Consider the following 18,261-nt stretch of genomic DNA (forward strand, 5'->3'; position numbering starts at 1 on the left):
GGGTTGGGGGATACATTTGGGAGACCTCAGAACACAAGGCCTCTGGTCTCAGGCAGATCTTGCGCTACACATCAATGTCAGAGAGCTGAGAGCAGTACGCCTGGCATGCCAGACTTTCCGAGCCCACCTAACAGGGAGATGTGTATCAGTCATGACAGATAACACCACGGCGATGTTTTACATCAACAAATGGGGCAGAGGGTGCACACTCCTCTCCCCTGTGCCAGGAAGCCCTCATGCTTTGGGACTTCTGTGTAGAACACTCAATACACCTGCAAGCATCAGACCTCCTTGGAGTACAGAATGAGTTGGCGGACCATCTCAGCAGGTCGTTCCACGGCCACAAGTGGTCCATCGCCTGGACGTCGTGAACTCAATATTCCATCAGTGGGTCTTTCCCCAGATAGACCTTTTCGCCGCGTGATGCAACAGGAAGTGTCAGCAGTTTTGCTTCTTCCTGAATCGCAGGCTGGGCTCCATCACGGATGCGTTCCTCCTCCTATGGGGAGGCCGTCTCCTACACACATTCCCTCCCGTCCCTCTCGTTCACAAGGTGCTCCTCAACATATGGAGGGAAGAAGCTTCAATGATACCGATAGCTCTAGCTTACCCCGCCAGCAGTGATACACATCACTCCTGGAAATATCCGTGAAAGCTCCAGTCACCTTGCCGCTCTTTCTGAACTTACTAACTCAGAATCACAGCTGTCTCCAACATGTAAACTACGAGACACTCCACTTCGTGGCGTGGAAGCTCTATGGCTGAACCCGGTGGAGCTTTCTTACTCTGATCAAGTCAGACAAGTTAGTTCTCCCTGGCAGCAGGAAACCCTCCACAAGAGTTACGTACCTTGCCAAGTGGAAGAGATTTTCAGTCTGGTTGTCGCAGCACCATTCGTCTTCGCCGCCGCCTTGGTGTCACTAATACTGGACTATCTTCTCACCTCAAGCAGCAGAGACTGTCTGTGTTGTCAATAAGGGTTCACTTGACTGCCGTCTCTGCCTTCTGCCCAGGTGCAGAGGGATGCTCAGTCTTTGCCAACCCGTTGGTCAGCCATTTTCTTAAAGGTCTTGACAAGCTATACCTGCAGGTCCAACAGCCTGTCTCAGTTTGGGACCTCAGTTTGGTCCTATCCAGACTTATGGGGCTGTCATTTGAGCCTTTGACGACGTGCTCCCTGATCTATCTCTCACACAAGGTGGCATTTTTGGTAGCAATAACTTCGGCTAGGAGAATGTCAGAGCCCCCTTACACTGTATTCCATAAGGACAAGGTTCAGCTCACCCGGCTTTTCTCCCGAAGGTTGTCTCCCAGTTTCACATCAACCAGGACATCTTCCTCCCTGTTTTCTACCCTAAGCCGCACTTGAGCGGCAGGGAGCAAAGACTTCACTCACTGGATGTCCGCAGAGCACTAGCCTTCTACATTGAGAGAACGAAACCGTTCCGAAAGTCTGTCCAGGTATTCACTGCAGTGGCAGACAGAATGAAAGGTCTTCCTGTCTCTTCTCAATAGATTTTGTTGTGGATCGCATCCTGCATCTCTGAGTGCTACAACCTGGCAGGGGTGCCTGCTCCTTCGATCACTGTGCACTCCACCAGGGCTCAGGCCTCTTCAATGGCATTCCTGGTGCAGGTTCCCACCCAGGAAATCTGCAGAGCAGCGACGTGGTCCTCCATACACACTTTCACCACGCATGATGCAATCACCCCAATACTAATTTCTCCCCACTGTTACTCACACCTTCTTGTCAACTGTCTGTAATGGCCACTCTCTTACCGCTTCAAAAGTTATTTTTCCTCCCTTGGTATTCTGCTGTTAATTGATTTATCTTGTTAGCCTGACCTCACACTTGGTAAAGCAACTCCCATCCTTCCATGTATTTATACCTGCTCCTGTATTTTTTCACGTCATGCTTCTGATGAAATGGGCTCTAGCCCACAAAAGCTTATGCCCAAATAAATTTGTTAGTCTCTAAGGTGCCACAAGGATTCCTCGTTGTTTTTATTTTGTTCAGAGTTATGAACATTTCAGAGTTCTGAACAACCTCCATTCCAGAGGTGTTTGTAACTCTGAGGTTCTACTGTATTCAATAAGCAGTTTACACACTATACTACACTACATTCCTGTTCCTGTCCTGGGGGACATTCCCAACTTTTGGATCAATGGAAGTGCTATTAATTAACATGGGGAATGCACTCTGGATTCAGATAACTATCGGCTTATCAGATAGAGGGAATAAAGAGAACTGGAATTAAATGGGTGTGTGTGTATGTATGTATGTATATAAAAAAATATTTTCTTTTGATGAAGCCATCAAGCCAGTCTGCAGGTGGAATCCTTGCAAGAGCAGCTGAACCTAGTGTCCAGACAGAGAGATGAAACTCTGCTACAGCTTACCATGTCACAGGATCAGGTGAAACAGTATGCACTGTCACTGGCCAACCTGCAGATGGTACTAGAGCAATTCCAGCAGGGTAAGTTGCATCAAAAATCTTGAAGAAAAGATTGCAATGAACATTTTCAATCAGTATAATAGAGTTGTGGTTTGGTGCATTGTTTTTAATTTTGGCGATCACCAATTGCATTCAAGTAGATTTTAATTTCAAAATCTCAATTTTACCTTTAATACACTTAGGGTGAAATTCTGGCCACATTGAAGTCAATGGTGAAAATCCCATTGACTTCAGCGGGTCCAGAAATTTCACTGTTAGCGGTGCTGTATTTGAATTTCCATACCTTAGGTTTTGTGATGTGTAGCAGTAAAACCTTGAGGATTAGAAAGTGTGAACTAACTGTGTGGGTTTTGTTTTTTTCCCCCCTTTTAGAGGAGAAAGCCATGTATTCAGCGGAACTAGAAAAACACCAAAAACAGACTGCAGAATGGAAAAAAAAAGCTGAAAAGCTAGAAGGAAGGGTTGAGTCTTTACAGGTGGGCTGAGAAGATTTTTAAATTACTGTATTAAATAATCCCGATTGTTGGGTTTTAAATACCTTATTACACAGGAATATATTAGATAATGCTGTTTATAAGTCATTAGTAAAATTTTTGACTGGTGGAAGGGAGGAGAAAAGGAGGACAAGCTAGCCAATTAGGTGAAATTGTGCTGATTATTCATTTTCCTCGTATGTTTACAGTCCAAGAATTTAAAATAACAGTGATTAAAATCTTTGAGTTTGAAATACTTTATTTTTGTCATCACAATAGATTATTGTGATAGTGACTTTCCTCTCCTTACAGGAAAGTTTAGAGGAAGCAAATGCTGCCTTGGATGCAGCATCAAGGCTGACTGAGCAGTTGGATCTCAAAGAGGAGCAAATTGAGGACCTTAGGAAACAAGGTAAACAAGTTGATTTTTTTTTCTAAAAGTGTGCAAGAAATTGAGGAGATGGTGTGGTACTCTGGGAAAGTTAGCAAAGGTGTGAACTAATAACTTCTTTGAGTGTTGGTCCCTGTGAATATTTCACTCTGGGATACAAACGTTCTCCATGCATCTGGGACTGGAAGAATCTTGTCCATTGGTCCATACCTGCTCCCTTGCTCTCCTTGTGATTCAAACCACAGGCATAAGGGGCAGTGCAAACCAACCATCTTTCCAGTTCCTCCTTACTGCCATATGATCTGTGATGGACCCTCCACTGTCCAGAGCTGATCCTTCTCTTCATTCTGTAAATATTCAAAATAACAAAGTTTTGTGAGATTTTATAGACTTTCTGCTAGCTAGTATTAGTTTTATTAGTATAGTTAGCTATTAGTTAGAATCCCACCCCAACCCCTCCAGTACGCTCCTGTATCCCATACTGGGAAGGCTGGATTATGCCCAGGATACCAGGCTTCAAAACTGTTTCCTGTCCTTGCTCCTTTTCAGTCAATGACAACCAGCTAATGATGCCTTTATTGCCTCAAGGAAGCATATCTCCACTAAGTTCAGTATCTGCCACTCAGATAGTCCCAGACTAGGGGGACTCCTTGTACATCAGCCATAGTCATCGAAGAGCTTGCCTCCCTGCATGATGTCATACTCAGGAGCAGGAAGAAGCAAAGCTAAAGATCCTTCGTCTGAGTGGTCTTATGAGAGTAGGGGACATTCATAAACATAAAAGCAGATTCCTCTGTAAATCCACTGCAAGGAAGAGAGATCCCTCCCTGACCCTGTCAGAGTTGGGAGAGTCTTTGGACCCAGGAACTTAGGCCCTCCTAAGCCGCATGGCCATGATCAAAAGATGCATAGGAGCAGAGCTCCTTCTGTACTGAACTCTACACCAACAGTGGCACCAGCTCAGACACTGACAAAATCTAAGTACTGGGACTCTAAGGACCCAGAACTGTTGTTGTTATCCATGAAGAGCATTCAAAGGGAGATGCATTATGGGCACCCCTGTAACGGTTCACCAACCACTAAGACTCTAGCTATGTCGACACCAACAGTGCCAGGTGATAAGACTCCATTATTCTCAAGGAGGGCAGAGACTTACACCTCTCTGGAGGATATGTTCCTCCTACCAGGTCTGAAAACTCCCCTACTGTCGGGGCCATCCTGACTAGGGAGATTATGACTTCAGGAGGAAGCAGGGTCTCTGAAAGAAGTCCACCTTCCTGTTTGCTCCCTGCAGCTTCAGTGGTACCACCACACCATTGATGGAGATGGACCTGACTTTTTCATTGTTAGGAGAATCAAATATACCAGAGGAACTTCCATCAACTCCACTGAGAGAGATCAGCCCAGACAGGGGATCAAAAGTCTCCTGCAACCAGCCTCATCCACCCAACCTAGCATATCTTTCTCAGAAGCAGTAGTACCCACTGCCGTCAGGGCCTCCACAGCCTACATTTGACCCCTCCTACTTGGTATTGGTACTTGGAGTCCATGCAAACAAGTAGGGAGTCATGTTACCCCTCTCCTCCAAGGGGTCAGTCAGAACCTCATCTGGAACCCACAGAAGAGGAAGAGGATGAGCTGGAATCACCAATACCAACAGTGAGATGGTCACTCAGGCTTCACTCTCTCCTCCAGATGTCCATTGAAAGTTCCAGGAGTTGCTATGGAGGATGGCATAGGAGTTGCAGATCTCCTTAAAAGAGATCCAGGACACACTGCATAAACTTCTGGATATCCTACAATCCATGATACTCAGTTGAATAGTGCTCCCGATCAGTGAAGCCATACTGGAACTGGCAAGACCCGTATGATATATGTGACATGTGCCGCTACCCCCAAGAGGGTAGAAAAACTGAGGGAGCAGAGTTCTTCTTTTCCCATCCTGCCCCAAGCTCCTTGGTTGTTCAGGCAGCCACTGAAAGATCCAGGCAGCATCACCCCAGGGTCACCCCTGCAGATAAAGAGGCCAAATGCTTAGACCTTTTCAGGTGGAAAGTATTTATGTCTACTAGCCTCCAATTTGGAATATCAAACTACCAGGCTCTGCTGTTCAAGTATGATTTTATAAATTACATAAAGTTTCTGGGCTTCAAAGAGAAACTCCCTCAAAAAGACCAGGCTAAATTTCAAGCCCTTACAGATGAAGGCAAGTTAGTGGCCAGAACCTCTTTGCTTGTTGCAGGAGACATAGCATCAAGATGAATGGCAACTGCCCTAGTGATGTGCTGTCAGTTGTGGCTACACACTTGAAGAGTCCCTAGAAAAGTCCAAAACACCACAGAGGACTTGTGCTTTGACAAAACCAGCCTTTTTAATGAAAAGATGGATGATTCCTTGCACTTGTTAAAGGACCCCCAGGGCAGCCCTCCGTTCCCTGTATACACACCAATCCGGTAAAGATGATTTCATAAGCAGCCGTGCAAACATATGCCCTTTCTACACCCTTTTATTATTAGTGTTTGTATGAGCCGCCCTGCAAACGGCAAAAGGTGCAATGATCTAGATTCACTGCTCCTTCTACATCAGCTGCATCTACTCAACCTCACCCCCTGCAAAAAAAATATTTTTGACAGGACACTCAGAAGCTGTGAACTGATGTTGATGCCATATCCACTCAATTCCAAGGTTCACTTTGGTGGTCACCTAGCCCAATTTTCCCACAATTGGAGAATAACAACAGACAGATGGGTGCTGGATATTATCCATCCTAGCTATACCATTAAATGTATCTCTCTATCCCATTCAAAACCCTGTTCCCTATCCATCTTCAGAGATCACTATCACAAGGAGACTCTCCTGCAGGAGATTGTTTCCTGTCATAGGAGAGAGACTATTGAGAGGATGCCACCTCAGCATCAGGGAAAAGGATTCTATTTGAAATATTTCATGGTCCCCAAGAAGGGAGGGTGGAGACCTATTCCTTACCTACTTCAACTCAGTGTTTTTATTTGTAAACAGAAATTTTGCATTATCACAATGACATTAGTAATTCCATCCCTAGTCAAAGACACATGGTTTATAGCTCTTAATGTGAAAGATGCTTATTTTCATGTGTACATTCACCCTTCTCACAGAAGGTTCCTCAGATTTGTAGTGGGTCCTGACCGCTACCTGTATAGAATTCTTCCATTTGGTTTGCAGCAGTACCCCATGGTCTTTACAAAAGTCTTTGCAGTAGTAGCAGCGCTGCACAGTTACAACAGCTCCACCATCCTCCCATACTTAGATTGCTGGCTTCTGAAAGGCAGGTTGTCACGGAGTCACCGGGCCAATGTTCTGGAACTACTCCATACGAAGCCAGTCAGGACTCTGGGGGAGCATGCTTCCTCTCTCTGAGCATTCTGTTGCCAGGGCAAGACGCTTACACAGCTTCAACCTTCCTGGGTCTGACCTCGGAGCATTCAGCATCCCCTTCCACACTGTGCGTTTCCCATAGTGAATCCACCCGTGCGGGGCTGCTGGGGAAGCCAGAGGGCCCTGCACCCCAACTCTTCAGTTAGCAGTGACTCTCAGTCAGCATGTAGAACAGAAGGGTTTATTAGTTGACAGGAAGACAGTGTAGGACAGAGCTTGCTATCATAGAAATCAGTGACTTTCAGCCAAGTCCATGTTGAGGAGTCCTGGGCCAGACAGCCAGGATTCCCCCTCTTCCAGTCTCCCAAGCAGACTGCCAACCTCCAGCTACACGACCTCAGAAACCCCCGTTGCTCCTCCTCCTTGTCTTTGTATCGTTTCCCCCTGGGTCTCAGGTTACAGCACCAGTCATAGCATATGTGCAAGCAGCTGGAGCAGCCTCACTTGCCCCTGAGGTCTCAGCCAAAGTCACACACCCCTATTCCCAGCACCAACGTATTGGTGCAGCACAAAGGGAAACTGAGGCGCGCACAGTATTCTTGCAAAACAGTAAAACTCACATAGGCTCAATAGTAAGACTCACATACAACATAACAAGGGAAAATCCCCACTTCGTCACACAGGTCCCGACCAGAAGTCCTGGCATCAACTCCATTGCTGCTCCATCTCTTAACATTTCTGGGTATCCGCCTGAATTTGGAAAAATCTATTCTGACCCCGACACACTCCATAGAATATAGAGGAGCAACTCTGGACTTGAGTCAGGGCAAGGGCTTATTTTGCTACAGACCGATACCATGCCACAATTGATCTAATAGACCAAGTCATGTGCAACCATCAGATGTCACTTTGGGTATGCCTCACTCCTCTAGGGCATGTGGCATCATGTACTTATGTGAAGGGAAGAAGGAGGATCCGGGGAGCTACAGGCCAGTCAGCCTCACCTCCGTCCCTGGAAAAATCATGGAGCAGGTCCTCAAGGAATCAATTCTGAAGCACTTAGAAGAGAGGAAAGTGATCAGAAACAGTCAGCATGGATTCACCAAGGGCAAGTCATGCTTGACTAACCTAATTGCCTTCTATGATGAGATAACTGGCTCTGTGGATGAGGGGAAAGCAGTGGATGTGTTATTCCTTGACTTTTGATGAGGTCTCTCACAATATTCTTGCCGGCAAATTGAAGAAGTATGGGCTGGATTAATGGATTATAAGGTGGATAGAAAGCTGGCTAGATCGTTGGGCTCAAGGGGTAGTGATCAATGGCTCCATGTCTAGTTGGCAGCCGGTATCAAGCGGAGTGCTCCAAGGGTCGGTCCTGGGGCCGGTTTTGTTCAATATCTTCATTAATGATCTGGAGGATGGCGTGGACTGCACCCTCAGCAAGTTTGCAGATGACACTAAACTGGGAGGAGTGATAGATACACTGGAGGGTAGGGATAGGATACAGAGGGACCTAGACAAATTAGAGGATTGGGCCAAAAGAAATCTGATAAGATTCAACAAGGACAAGTGCAGAATCCTGCACTTAGGACGGAAGAATCCCATGCACTGCTATAGACTTGGGGCTGAATGGCTAGGCAGCCGTTCTGCAGAAAAGGGCCTAGGGATTACAGTGGACGAGAAGCTGGATATGAGTCGACAGTGTGCCCTTGTTGCCAAGGCGGCTAACGGCATTTTGGGCCATATAAGTAGGGGTATTGCCAACAGATTGAGGGACATGATCATTTCCCTCTATTTAACATTGGTGAGGCCTCATCTGGAGTATCGTGTCCAGTTTTGGGCCCCACACTACAAGAAGGATGTGGAAAAATAGGAAAGAGTCCAACGGAGGGCAACAAAAATGACTAGTGGGCTGGAGCACATGACTTATGAGGAGAGGCTGAGAGAACTGGGATTGTTTAGTCTGCAGAAGAGAAGAATGAGGAGGGGTTTGATAGCTGCTTTCAGCTACCTGAAAGGGGGTTCCAAAGAGGATGCATCTAGACTGTTCTCAGTGGTAGCAGATGACAGAACAAGCAGTAATGGTTTCAAGTTGCAGTGGGGGAGGTTTAGGTTGGATATTAGGAAAAACTTTTTCACTAGGAGGGTGGTGAAGCACTGGAATGGGTTACCTAGGGAGGTGGCGGAATCTCCTTCCTTAGAGATTTTTAAGGTCAGGCTTGATAAAGCCCTGGCTGGGATTATTTAGTTGGGAATTGGTCCTGCTTTGAGCAGGGGGTTGGACTAGATGACCTCCTGAGGTCCCTTTCATCCCTGATATTCTATGATTCTATGAAGTGATGCCATTTGCCAGATTCCATTTCTGTTGCCTACAAGCTTGTCTCTGAACAGTATATATACCCTCAAGGTGAAGGCTTCGCTGACATGGTGGAAAGACCCTCAATGTGTATGCATAGACAAACACAAAATGGTAATTACAGATACTCCCTTTCATATAGATGATCACATAGCACAAGGTACTTGAACACCTTGGGAAACTAGAGTGCACATAAATCTCCTGGAACTAAGAGCATTCTGAAGCTTGCATGTCATTCTTACCACTCACATGATCCTGATATATCCTGATAATGCCAGACAAAATTATGGCAATGTTCTACATAAACAAGCAGAGGGGGCAAAATCCACCCACCATAAGCGGTCAACTTATGGAATTGGTGTGTTGGGAACCACATTATGCTGTCATTGCATCTACTGGGTGGCCACAATTCACTGGCAGACAGCCTCACCAGACATTTTGCCACTGATCATAAATGGAGACTACATGACTCAGTGGTGAGCAACATCTTCACTTAGAGGGGATCCCCTTCTTGAGATGTTTGCATCCCAGGTGAGCAGGAAGAGTGACACATCCTGTTCCATGAGACTTCAGGGACGCAGCTCTGAAGGAAATGCTCTCCTGTTGTCCTGGACAGGCCACCTGAGGTATGCCTTTCCTCCCATTCTGCTATTACCTCAGGTTCTGTGACAGAGAGCTTGTCATTCTCATTGCTCTCAAATGGCCCAAGCAATTGAAAGCTATTCATTCCTTCACTCACCTGGTGATATCAAATGTCTGATTAGAACCCTCCCACCAGTGATGAAACCAACCCCACAATGGGAACTCATCTTCATATTCTCAACATTGACTAGGCCGGGGTCATCACTTATTTTTAGTCAAGGTCCAAATTTATTGGTCAAGGTACAGTCAAGGTCCAGATTCCAGAGAAAATAATAACAATAATGATAAGTAAATACAAAGATTTTGTGGTCCATTTAAAAGCATCTAGCTAGCAGTCTGGATTTGGTCCATGATCTGCTATTGACTACCCATGGACTAGGCCATTTGAGCTGTTAGCCATGTCCCACTTGTCCATAAAAGTTGCCTTCCTGGTTGCCCATCACGTCTGCTAGAAGAGTAGGTGAACTCAGGACCCTGGTGGCTGATCTACCATATGCTGTAGTTCACAAAGACAGTCTCGCTATGGCTGCACATAAAATTCACCCCTGAAGTAGTTTTAGATTTCTGCATAAATCAGGCGATACACTTACCTGTGGGTTTTTTCTGAAGCCTCATATCACCAATGAAGAGAGCAGACTTCATTCCCTCGATGTGAGATGTACATTAGCATTTTACCTGCAAAGAATAAAAATGATCAGAATGCCACCTAGATTATTTGTTTCTATAGCAAAATGAATGAGAGGGCAAGCTTTATTCTCTCAAAGAATCCCTAAGTGCATCTTGGGTTGTATCTCCCTTCCTACAAAAGCAGCCTCAGTAATCATTTCATGAGGTGTCCTTACTTACATTTGCAAAGCAGCAATGTGGAGCTCTAGCCATACTTTCATGAGGTACCACACCCTCTTCAAGCCTCCACAGATGATTAATCCTTTGGGGTGGCAATCCTACAATCCTAAACTGCTTGCAACTTTGCACCCTCTTCCTACCTCAGTATTGCTTGTGAATCATACACAGTGGAATACAAACGGGTGAGCACTTGAAGAAGAAAAGGAAGTTATTTTATTGTCACTGGAGTTCTCTGAGATCTGTGGTCCCTGTCTATGTTGCACAACCCGCCTTCCTTCCCCTCTGCTTCAGACCTTTAAACAATTTGCAGTAGAGAGAGAACCAGAGGTGGTTGGTCTCCACCATCCTTTATGGAGTTCTCAAACTTCATTGCACTGCCACTTCTGATAACAAAAATTACTACATGACCCCAGGAGGGGGCCAAAGCTTGAGTTCCGCCACACAGGGCAGGGGGGGTGAGGTGCGGGTGGCAAAGCCAAAACCCTACTGCTCCTACTGCTCCAGGCGAGGGGTCTGTAACCTGAGACCCGCCACCCAGGGATGAATCCCTCGGGCTTCGGCTCTGGGCAGCAGGGCTTGGGCTTTTGCTTCAGTCCTAGACCCCAGCAGGTCTAACAACAGCTTTGGTGACCCCATTAAAACAGGGTCGCGACCCACTTTGGGGTCCCGACCCACAGTTTGAGAACCACTGCCTTATATCATTGTTACAAAGCACAAGGAGAGCTAAGATGTAGCCAGTCCCAGGTGTGTAGAGTGCATGCATACCCCACAGTAGAATACAGGTAGCAGCCATGCATATTGGGTTACAATAAGGTAACTTCCCTTTTTTCCTCTTGTGAAGTAAAAGAACAGTTTTGTGCCATCCTTGACAATCTTTAATTTTTTCTTATAAACTGATGATTTGAAGGAAGTTTATAGTTCTTTTATTCATGATCTCCTACCAGGAGAAGCCGTTTGTATTCAGACTTCTTTCTTAGATACCTGTGCCCTTAAGTGAGTTTTGTCACCTTCTTTAAAAGCATGTTTTTAAGGTGCTCAGATATGACAGTGATGAGTGCCATAAAAATATCGTAACTATAAATAGTTTCCATAATAAAATATGGATATGCAAATAGAACTTGACTTATTTCCTCTCTCCTGGAGCTTCAGCTTTTTTTCTTGAACATTAACTGTTTTTCTGTTGTGTTTATTATCCCGGGTCCGTGTTTTTATCCTGTTTAAAAAAATACCGTGTCTTTTTGATATAAATTGTATTTGGAAGTTTTGATCTGAATTAAATAGTTACAAAATTAATAATAGCAGAAGAAAAATGAAAGGTAAATATAGAGACAAGAGAGAAAGATGTGCTCAATTGAGATTTGAAATGAGATGAAGAGGCAGTGAGGCAGAGAAGTAGAAGATGTTCCAGGTAGCAGAAGTTGCACCAGCAGAGGTGAGATTGGATGGAGGGGCATTCAGAAAGGTAGTGATTGATATTAGAGTAGAAAAAGGATATGATGTGTTATGGTTTGACATCTGTGTGGCAATAGGCAAAAAGCAATTTATATTCATACTTTCTGCTTGTTTTTTTAATCTTCATAATAAAGCGTCAGATCACTTCACATACACCTATCTCCCATTGACATCAATGGGAGTTATGTGCCTATATCAGAGACTGAATTTTCGGATCTGATTTCACCTGTTTTGGAATGCAAGATTCTTGATTGCCCTATTGTTTAGAAAGATGTCTTGAACATATTCTTGGATTAAGTACTCTAAATGTTGATAAATGTTGTTATACTGTACTTTATTTTTAAGACAAAACTTGGCCAGACAGTGAAGGAGTTTGCCAGGAGAAACAATTTTGAAAGAGATAAATGGCTTTTGCTTTATGACTGCACTTAGACATGAATCGTGTAAAGAAGAGTTGTGTGGCTTTTTCTTTCATAAACAAGCTGGAGATTAATGATTCATTGTCATAAAGTTTTAACATTAAAACAATGTTAGGAAACCTTAAAAGACACAGTAACATTTTAGCGAAAATTATCAAATCTGCTTTTTCATCTCTCTTATCAGCACATTGTATGATATGGTCTCAAGTTCCCAAAGTGAAAACTTAAGTTGTGAAAATTTAGGTGTTTATATATGGCAAACAAACATCAGTAAGGCTAGATTGTGAGAATACTAGCTTTAAAATAGATGCCTCTGATGCAATTCAAATAATTGCTATATGAAGAACTTTGGGTTCATTTTGTTTTTATTTTCTTGTTGAATTAATTGTTGCCATCAGAGTGGTCTGATAGCATCAAACGTGCTAGCTCTCCTACACAGCTCCGTCAGTATAACCCAGTCCTGACCTGTTATCTCTTCTACATTAGTCATGTTCCCTTCTTGAGGCAAGATTTATAGTTATGCCATTGCCTCAAGTTTTATGGTGGTTTTGTGATCTGAACAAATACCCACAAATAATTAAGGGTACTGAGTTTGTTAAATAATCTAGCCCAGTTTTAAACCTTTTTTTCCAGGCATATGGGGATGTTCTGTACCTGTCTTGTTACCTTTTCCTTCTCTTCTTTCTTGCTCTCCTGACCATCCCTCCTCTGTCCAGGTGCCCTAGTCCAACCTGCTTTGCCATTACTCTACTTGCATGCCCTGCTTTCAACCTACCCAATTCACTGCATGGATTCAGGCTTGATATGAGAGTCTAGGGGTAGGAAGAGAGCCAGAAGGTGCCCATGTTAATTAGTGTCTGAAGATGAGGGGATAGCAAAGGGTCACTTGTGCCCTGCAGTCACTAGCAGCTCTTGGTTTTTCTCATTCTCTTCCCCCTGTCAAATGGAAATTATTGGAAGATCCTTCTTCTTTTGAGTTTCCTTGGGGGAAGGAGCCCAGAGTGTCTCATCGCACCCTGTAATGGTAGCTTCTGCTGTTGAGCAGTGAACATATTCATCTGATTCCTACTGCTCATTTTAAAACTTTTTTGGTGTTTTTATTTTTTTGTTCCTCATCTGCATTGACCAACTCATTCTTGTCCCTTAAAACAAACTTTTCATTTTAAAGCAAACAGATAGGAAAGCTTGGGGTTAGAGAGGAAGTAGGGGTGCAAAGTAATTTGGCAACTCTCAGCTATTTCAGCAACTATTCTCCAGAAAAGCTGTGACTCTTACTAGTTCATTGAATGAGTAAAAGCAGCAAAGAGTCCTGTGGCACCTTATAGACTAACAGACATATTGGAGTATGAGCTTTCGTGGGTGAATACCCATTTCGTCGGATGCATCAGATGCACTGAATGAGTGTTTACTCAAATTCCAGTTGTGTGTGCGCAAAACTTGGCCTCCCGTGGGCAAAGTTAGGGGTATTTTCCCAAGTCCACATATGACTTTTACAGCGTAAATTAAATGTCAAGCTGCAACATGAAGATGCAGCTAGTTACCTTTTTTGGTTTGAGTTGAACCATCTGTATATATAGCTTGATTTCAGTATAGTCGTTCCATGTGAAACTCTCCCTGACACCAAGGACCAAATTGAACCTCGGCATAAGCAGACAAAACTCCCCCCCCCCACCCCCCCCGTGAGAGGGTGTGCTCATGCCAGGGTAAACTTAGTCCCATAGTTTTGCATTTGGTGATTGTGGTGGTGGGAAGGTTGGTAGGTCTCAGTAGGTTTGAACTTACAGGCAAGGTTGGATCTTAGTATGGTTTCAAACAATAATATGATATTTGCAGTGTTGTTTTAGCCATGTTGGTCCCAGGATATGAGAGAGACAAGGTGAATGAGGAAATATTCAAATCTCAGGAAGAGCTCTGTGTAACTCAAAAGCTTGTCTTTTCCACCAATAGAAGTTGCTCCAATTAAAGATACTATTTCACCCACCTTGTCTCGCTCAGTGTGATATAAGCAGTTTAGTTTAAAAACTTGATGCATAAGGGAAACAACATTTTACTTGGTTAGAAGTACCTATCAAATAGTAGATTTTGTTTTTTTCAGAAAAGGCTCTCAGTTTTTTAACATGTTATTTATTCAAGAAAACATATGATGTACTGTTGAAAATGGGCCAAATACATTCCCAGACACTGCTTTGTTGGCCAAATCTTTTGAAGAATTTCTTTATGGATTTTTTTGGCAGGAGAACTGATATTTAATGGGAAAATATAAGACATACCAGATGCAATTTTTTGAATTGCCCTAAATGGCTTACAAATTATTGGAGACTGTCAGAAATGTCTCGTTTACAGCAATCCATGCTGAATTTTGGCTCAGGTTTCTTCTGCTATGCGCTCTTTTCATACCCATGAAATAAATGATTAAATTGTATTCAACTGTGTAATTATACTTGTGATGTCACAATACTTTAGAAGGAAATATATTTCTGAGATGTGGACTGATTATAAAACAGTTTATTCACTCTACAAATGTGTAAATGTGTAATAGCCATTAAAATTGACCCTTATTAAACTTATGATGGAATATAGCTATTAAAGTGACCCTTAATGAGCTCATGATAGAATAAATGTTTTGACAAAAGTAGAATAATATATTTAGCAATAATATTTTCACTTTAAAAATGTATTGGTAATGTTTGTATTGACTATGAGGAATAAGTTTTGAGATGGACAGTTGAAAAATAGTGTAGTCTAAAGCAACACCATTAAGTTGAAATATGTTCAATTAAAAAAAAAAGGGAGGGGGGAACTGTTAAAAGGTATTTCAGATACTACACCTGCTCCTGAGTTTCTTTGTCAATTTTTTTGGTTTTGTAATCACATTTTCCAATTTTTTTAAAATGATTTTCTCTTCCCTGTTCCTCTCTGAAAGACCTACACAACATACCATGTCAACTAACTCATACGGCCCCCACAGCTGTCATCTTTTCTTAACATTTCTTTCTTTAAACTTTGGTCTTGTGGAATCCCACATATTAAGTTATTTTATATAAATTATGCTTCTTTATATCTTTAAAACCTTGATTTTAAAAGCAGTGTAATTTTTCTCTCCCCCCCACACCCTTTTATGTCTAGCATTTGCAAAAAATTGGAATTTGCAAGTGTGTGTTTGTATTTAAGCAGCCATTCTCTGGCACTTTACGCATCAGGATGGTTCTCTGATCTCATCACATCCTCAAAGTTTGTTAATGCTAATATGTGGGATTTTTCAATATACCCTTGTATTCAGAGTGTAATTGATACAGATGTACAATAATGAATCTGATTATTAGAGGGGAGTGTGTGTGTGTGTAATTGCGAAGACAGATTAATCAATCTTTACTTTGTTTTGAATAAAAAGACTAATCCTTATGCCTCTGGAGTAAGGTTTTTTTTAAGCATTACACTAGTTACTTTCCGCTTTGTACTCTATAAAATTCAGTTTGTGACTCACAATTATTACAGTTATACTTGGAGTCCTCAAACAGGATACATTAGAACATATCAGTTTCACAGCTAAGGTCTTTGATGTATATAGAAAGTCCTGCTGAGGGTGGCATGGGAGTTATTATTGTTAATTGAGAAAACCCCACTGTGCCAACATGGTTGTGGGCTGAATTTTATAAAGGATTACAAGCCATGTGGAAATTAGAGTGAATTGTTTTTCCATGTATGTCAGATGACTTGTAACCAAAAAAGGTAGATAAAGTTACGCTCCCCCGCCCCAAATATATATTTACTTATTGATAGTAATTGATAGGAATTTTACCTACATATTTTAGGGATTGAGGCTTGTAGATGTCCATATCTCATGGTCAGCTTCTTAATAGAGAAAATATTGGATTTAAATTTAAAAAGTTTACTTAAAATTTACAAGTATAATTTGAAATGCTCTGAAATATACAAACACATGAGCAAGGGGAACCTCCTGCAAGGGTAGATGAACCTGATGGACATTTCCTACAGGACTGAAGATGATAGCCACTCAACTCTGCAGAGGAAGGGAAGGAAAAGCTCCTGGTCTCTGTTAGTGTTACTTGAGCGTGAAATCCATTTTACCACAGAGGCTCTGCATGAAGCTCCTGTGTCCCAGTTAATCCTTTATATGTGGTACATAGAGATTTGTACCTGCCCTTTGCACTAGATTGAATGTAACCCTGAGAGAATACATCTTGCAAAATCCATACTTGGCAATCATTTTAACCCTAGTCAGGGGAGAAGACCTCTCCAGGGTCGTTCATGTTGTGACGGTGTTTATCAAGATGGTCAGCTTCAGTATAATCTAGTCAATTGTCCATGTAGCTGAAGTGGCTAAGAGATTCTCTGTCACTGAGGTGAAACTGACCAATGAAACCTTGCGGAAAGGGCATTCCGATATCCTGTGTGTTGATGAGAAATGTAACTAGTCAAAGATTGATCCAAGTGGTGCTCGATCTGCAAAGAGGCCATTTTCCTTTGGGATTTGCCGTGATGATGAGAGGAGAAGAAACCACCAGAGTTTAGCATCTAACACTACCATTTATCATCTAATACTACCCTGGAAATATCTTTTAGTTCCTAAGCAATTGTCAACTTTTTCTTAAATCCCAAAACATTTTGAAAGTGAAGAAGTTGTCTAGCAATTACTGTACTGTTTCATTGTGCAAAAAATCTTTAATTTATCTAATATCAGCTATTTTTGATTCATATTTTAATATAAGTTTATGAGTAGGAATCTTGGCATGTTTTCTCACAACATTAATGTTGAATAAAATGGTTTTGTTGTGTGAATTTTCTTAGGGATTTATTTTTCTCTCATGATATTTTAGGAATTCATAAGCTATTTTTATCAGCTTATGAATGATGAAGGTGATGGAAGGTCAAACAGAGTCCAGGATACATTTCCATAGGGTGGTTAGGTGATTGTATGTGTATAAGAAAAGGCAAGCAGTTGAGTTATATGTAATACTAGATGCATAGAGAAATGGATGCCATTAAACTGTTTGGGAAGAATGATGATCATAGCAACAAAAGGACTAAATCTGATGCCTGTTTGGTCTGTATGAAATGAATCATTGTTCTTGGTAACTTCCATACCGGACATATCAATCACAAAACCACACTGTAGTTTACCATTCTGCCTATGATTTCCACTCAGCTGTGATCCAGCAGATCAGGGTATTGCATCACAACAACCAATTGGAACATGGAGCTGGCAAGTAGGAATTCAGGATAGCGGATAAAGATCCATTTTTGAAACTTTTTTATTTAACTCCGTAAGTATTGATAGGTATATCGTATGATTTGCAAATTAAATAAATAACAGCTTTTGGCCCTCTCATTTGTCCCTCAGCTCCGTGTCTCAAGGAAATGTCATGGTATCTGTGATGTTCCAGTCCAACCATTTTAAACTGAACTTTCATACTTCCAAAAAGCCATTTCAGTCTCTCCTGTAACTCCTTTTCATCATAAGGGTTATTGGCATAATGGACCATGTAAGTGTGCTGGATCTGGAGTGCATGCACATGTTTCAGCACCCTGTTCTGCGGCTTGGGACAGTGGCTGAGTTAGGTGCTGGCAGCCCAGGGTTGCTAAAGAGAAAAAGAAGAGAGACCCAGGGCCAGAGGAAGGACCCTGGTGGGAGGCTTCCGTGCCAAACAGATGGGACTGCCTAGTGGGAGATTGAAGCTTTACTGATGAGAGGCTGTAGGTCCACAGTTGGATCTGGTTTTTGGGAAAGAATGGTGGAGTCCGTGAAAGTTTGTTTTGCATTGAGGTGATGTTGAACTGTGAAGTTACTTTAATAAACCAAACCCCGAGAAGGGATGGAACTTCTCATGAGAATCTGGGTGCACTTGGAAGC

At 42.7% G+C, this 18,261-nt stretch overlaps 1 protein-coding gene across 1 annotated transcript in view; it reads left to right on the forward strand.

Moving 5' to 3' along the window:
* TRIP11 (thyroid hormone receptor interactor 11) overlaps window positions 1-18,261 on the forward strand; it is an 80,657-nt gene that overhangs the window by 54,857 nt on the left and 7,539 nt on the right. The window contains exons 14-16 of the mRNA XM_045013484.1: window positions 2,314-2,477; window positions 2,829-2,932; window positions 3,242-3,341. Coding sequence (XP_044869419.1) covers window positions 2,314-2,477; window positions 2,829-2,932; window positions 3,242-3,341 — 368 coding nt within the window. The remainder of the gene's footprint in view (window positions 1-2,313; window positions 2,478-2,828; window positions 2,933-3,241; window positions 3,342-18,261) is intronic.

The sequence above is a fragment of the Mauremys mutica genome, chromosome 4 (genome assembly GCF_020497125.1).
Source record: "Mauremys mutica isolate MM-2020 ecotype Southern chromosome 4, ASM2049712v1, whole genome shotgun sequence".
Taxonomy (NCBI): domain Eukaryota; kingdom Metazoa; phylum Chordata; order Testudines; family Geoemydidae; genus Mauremys; species Mauremys mutica.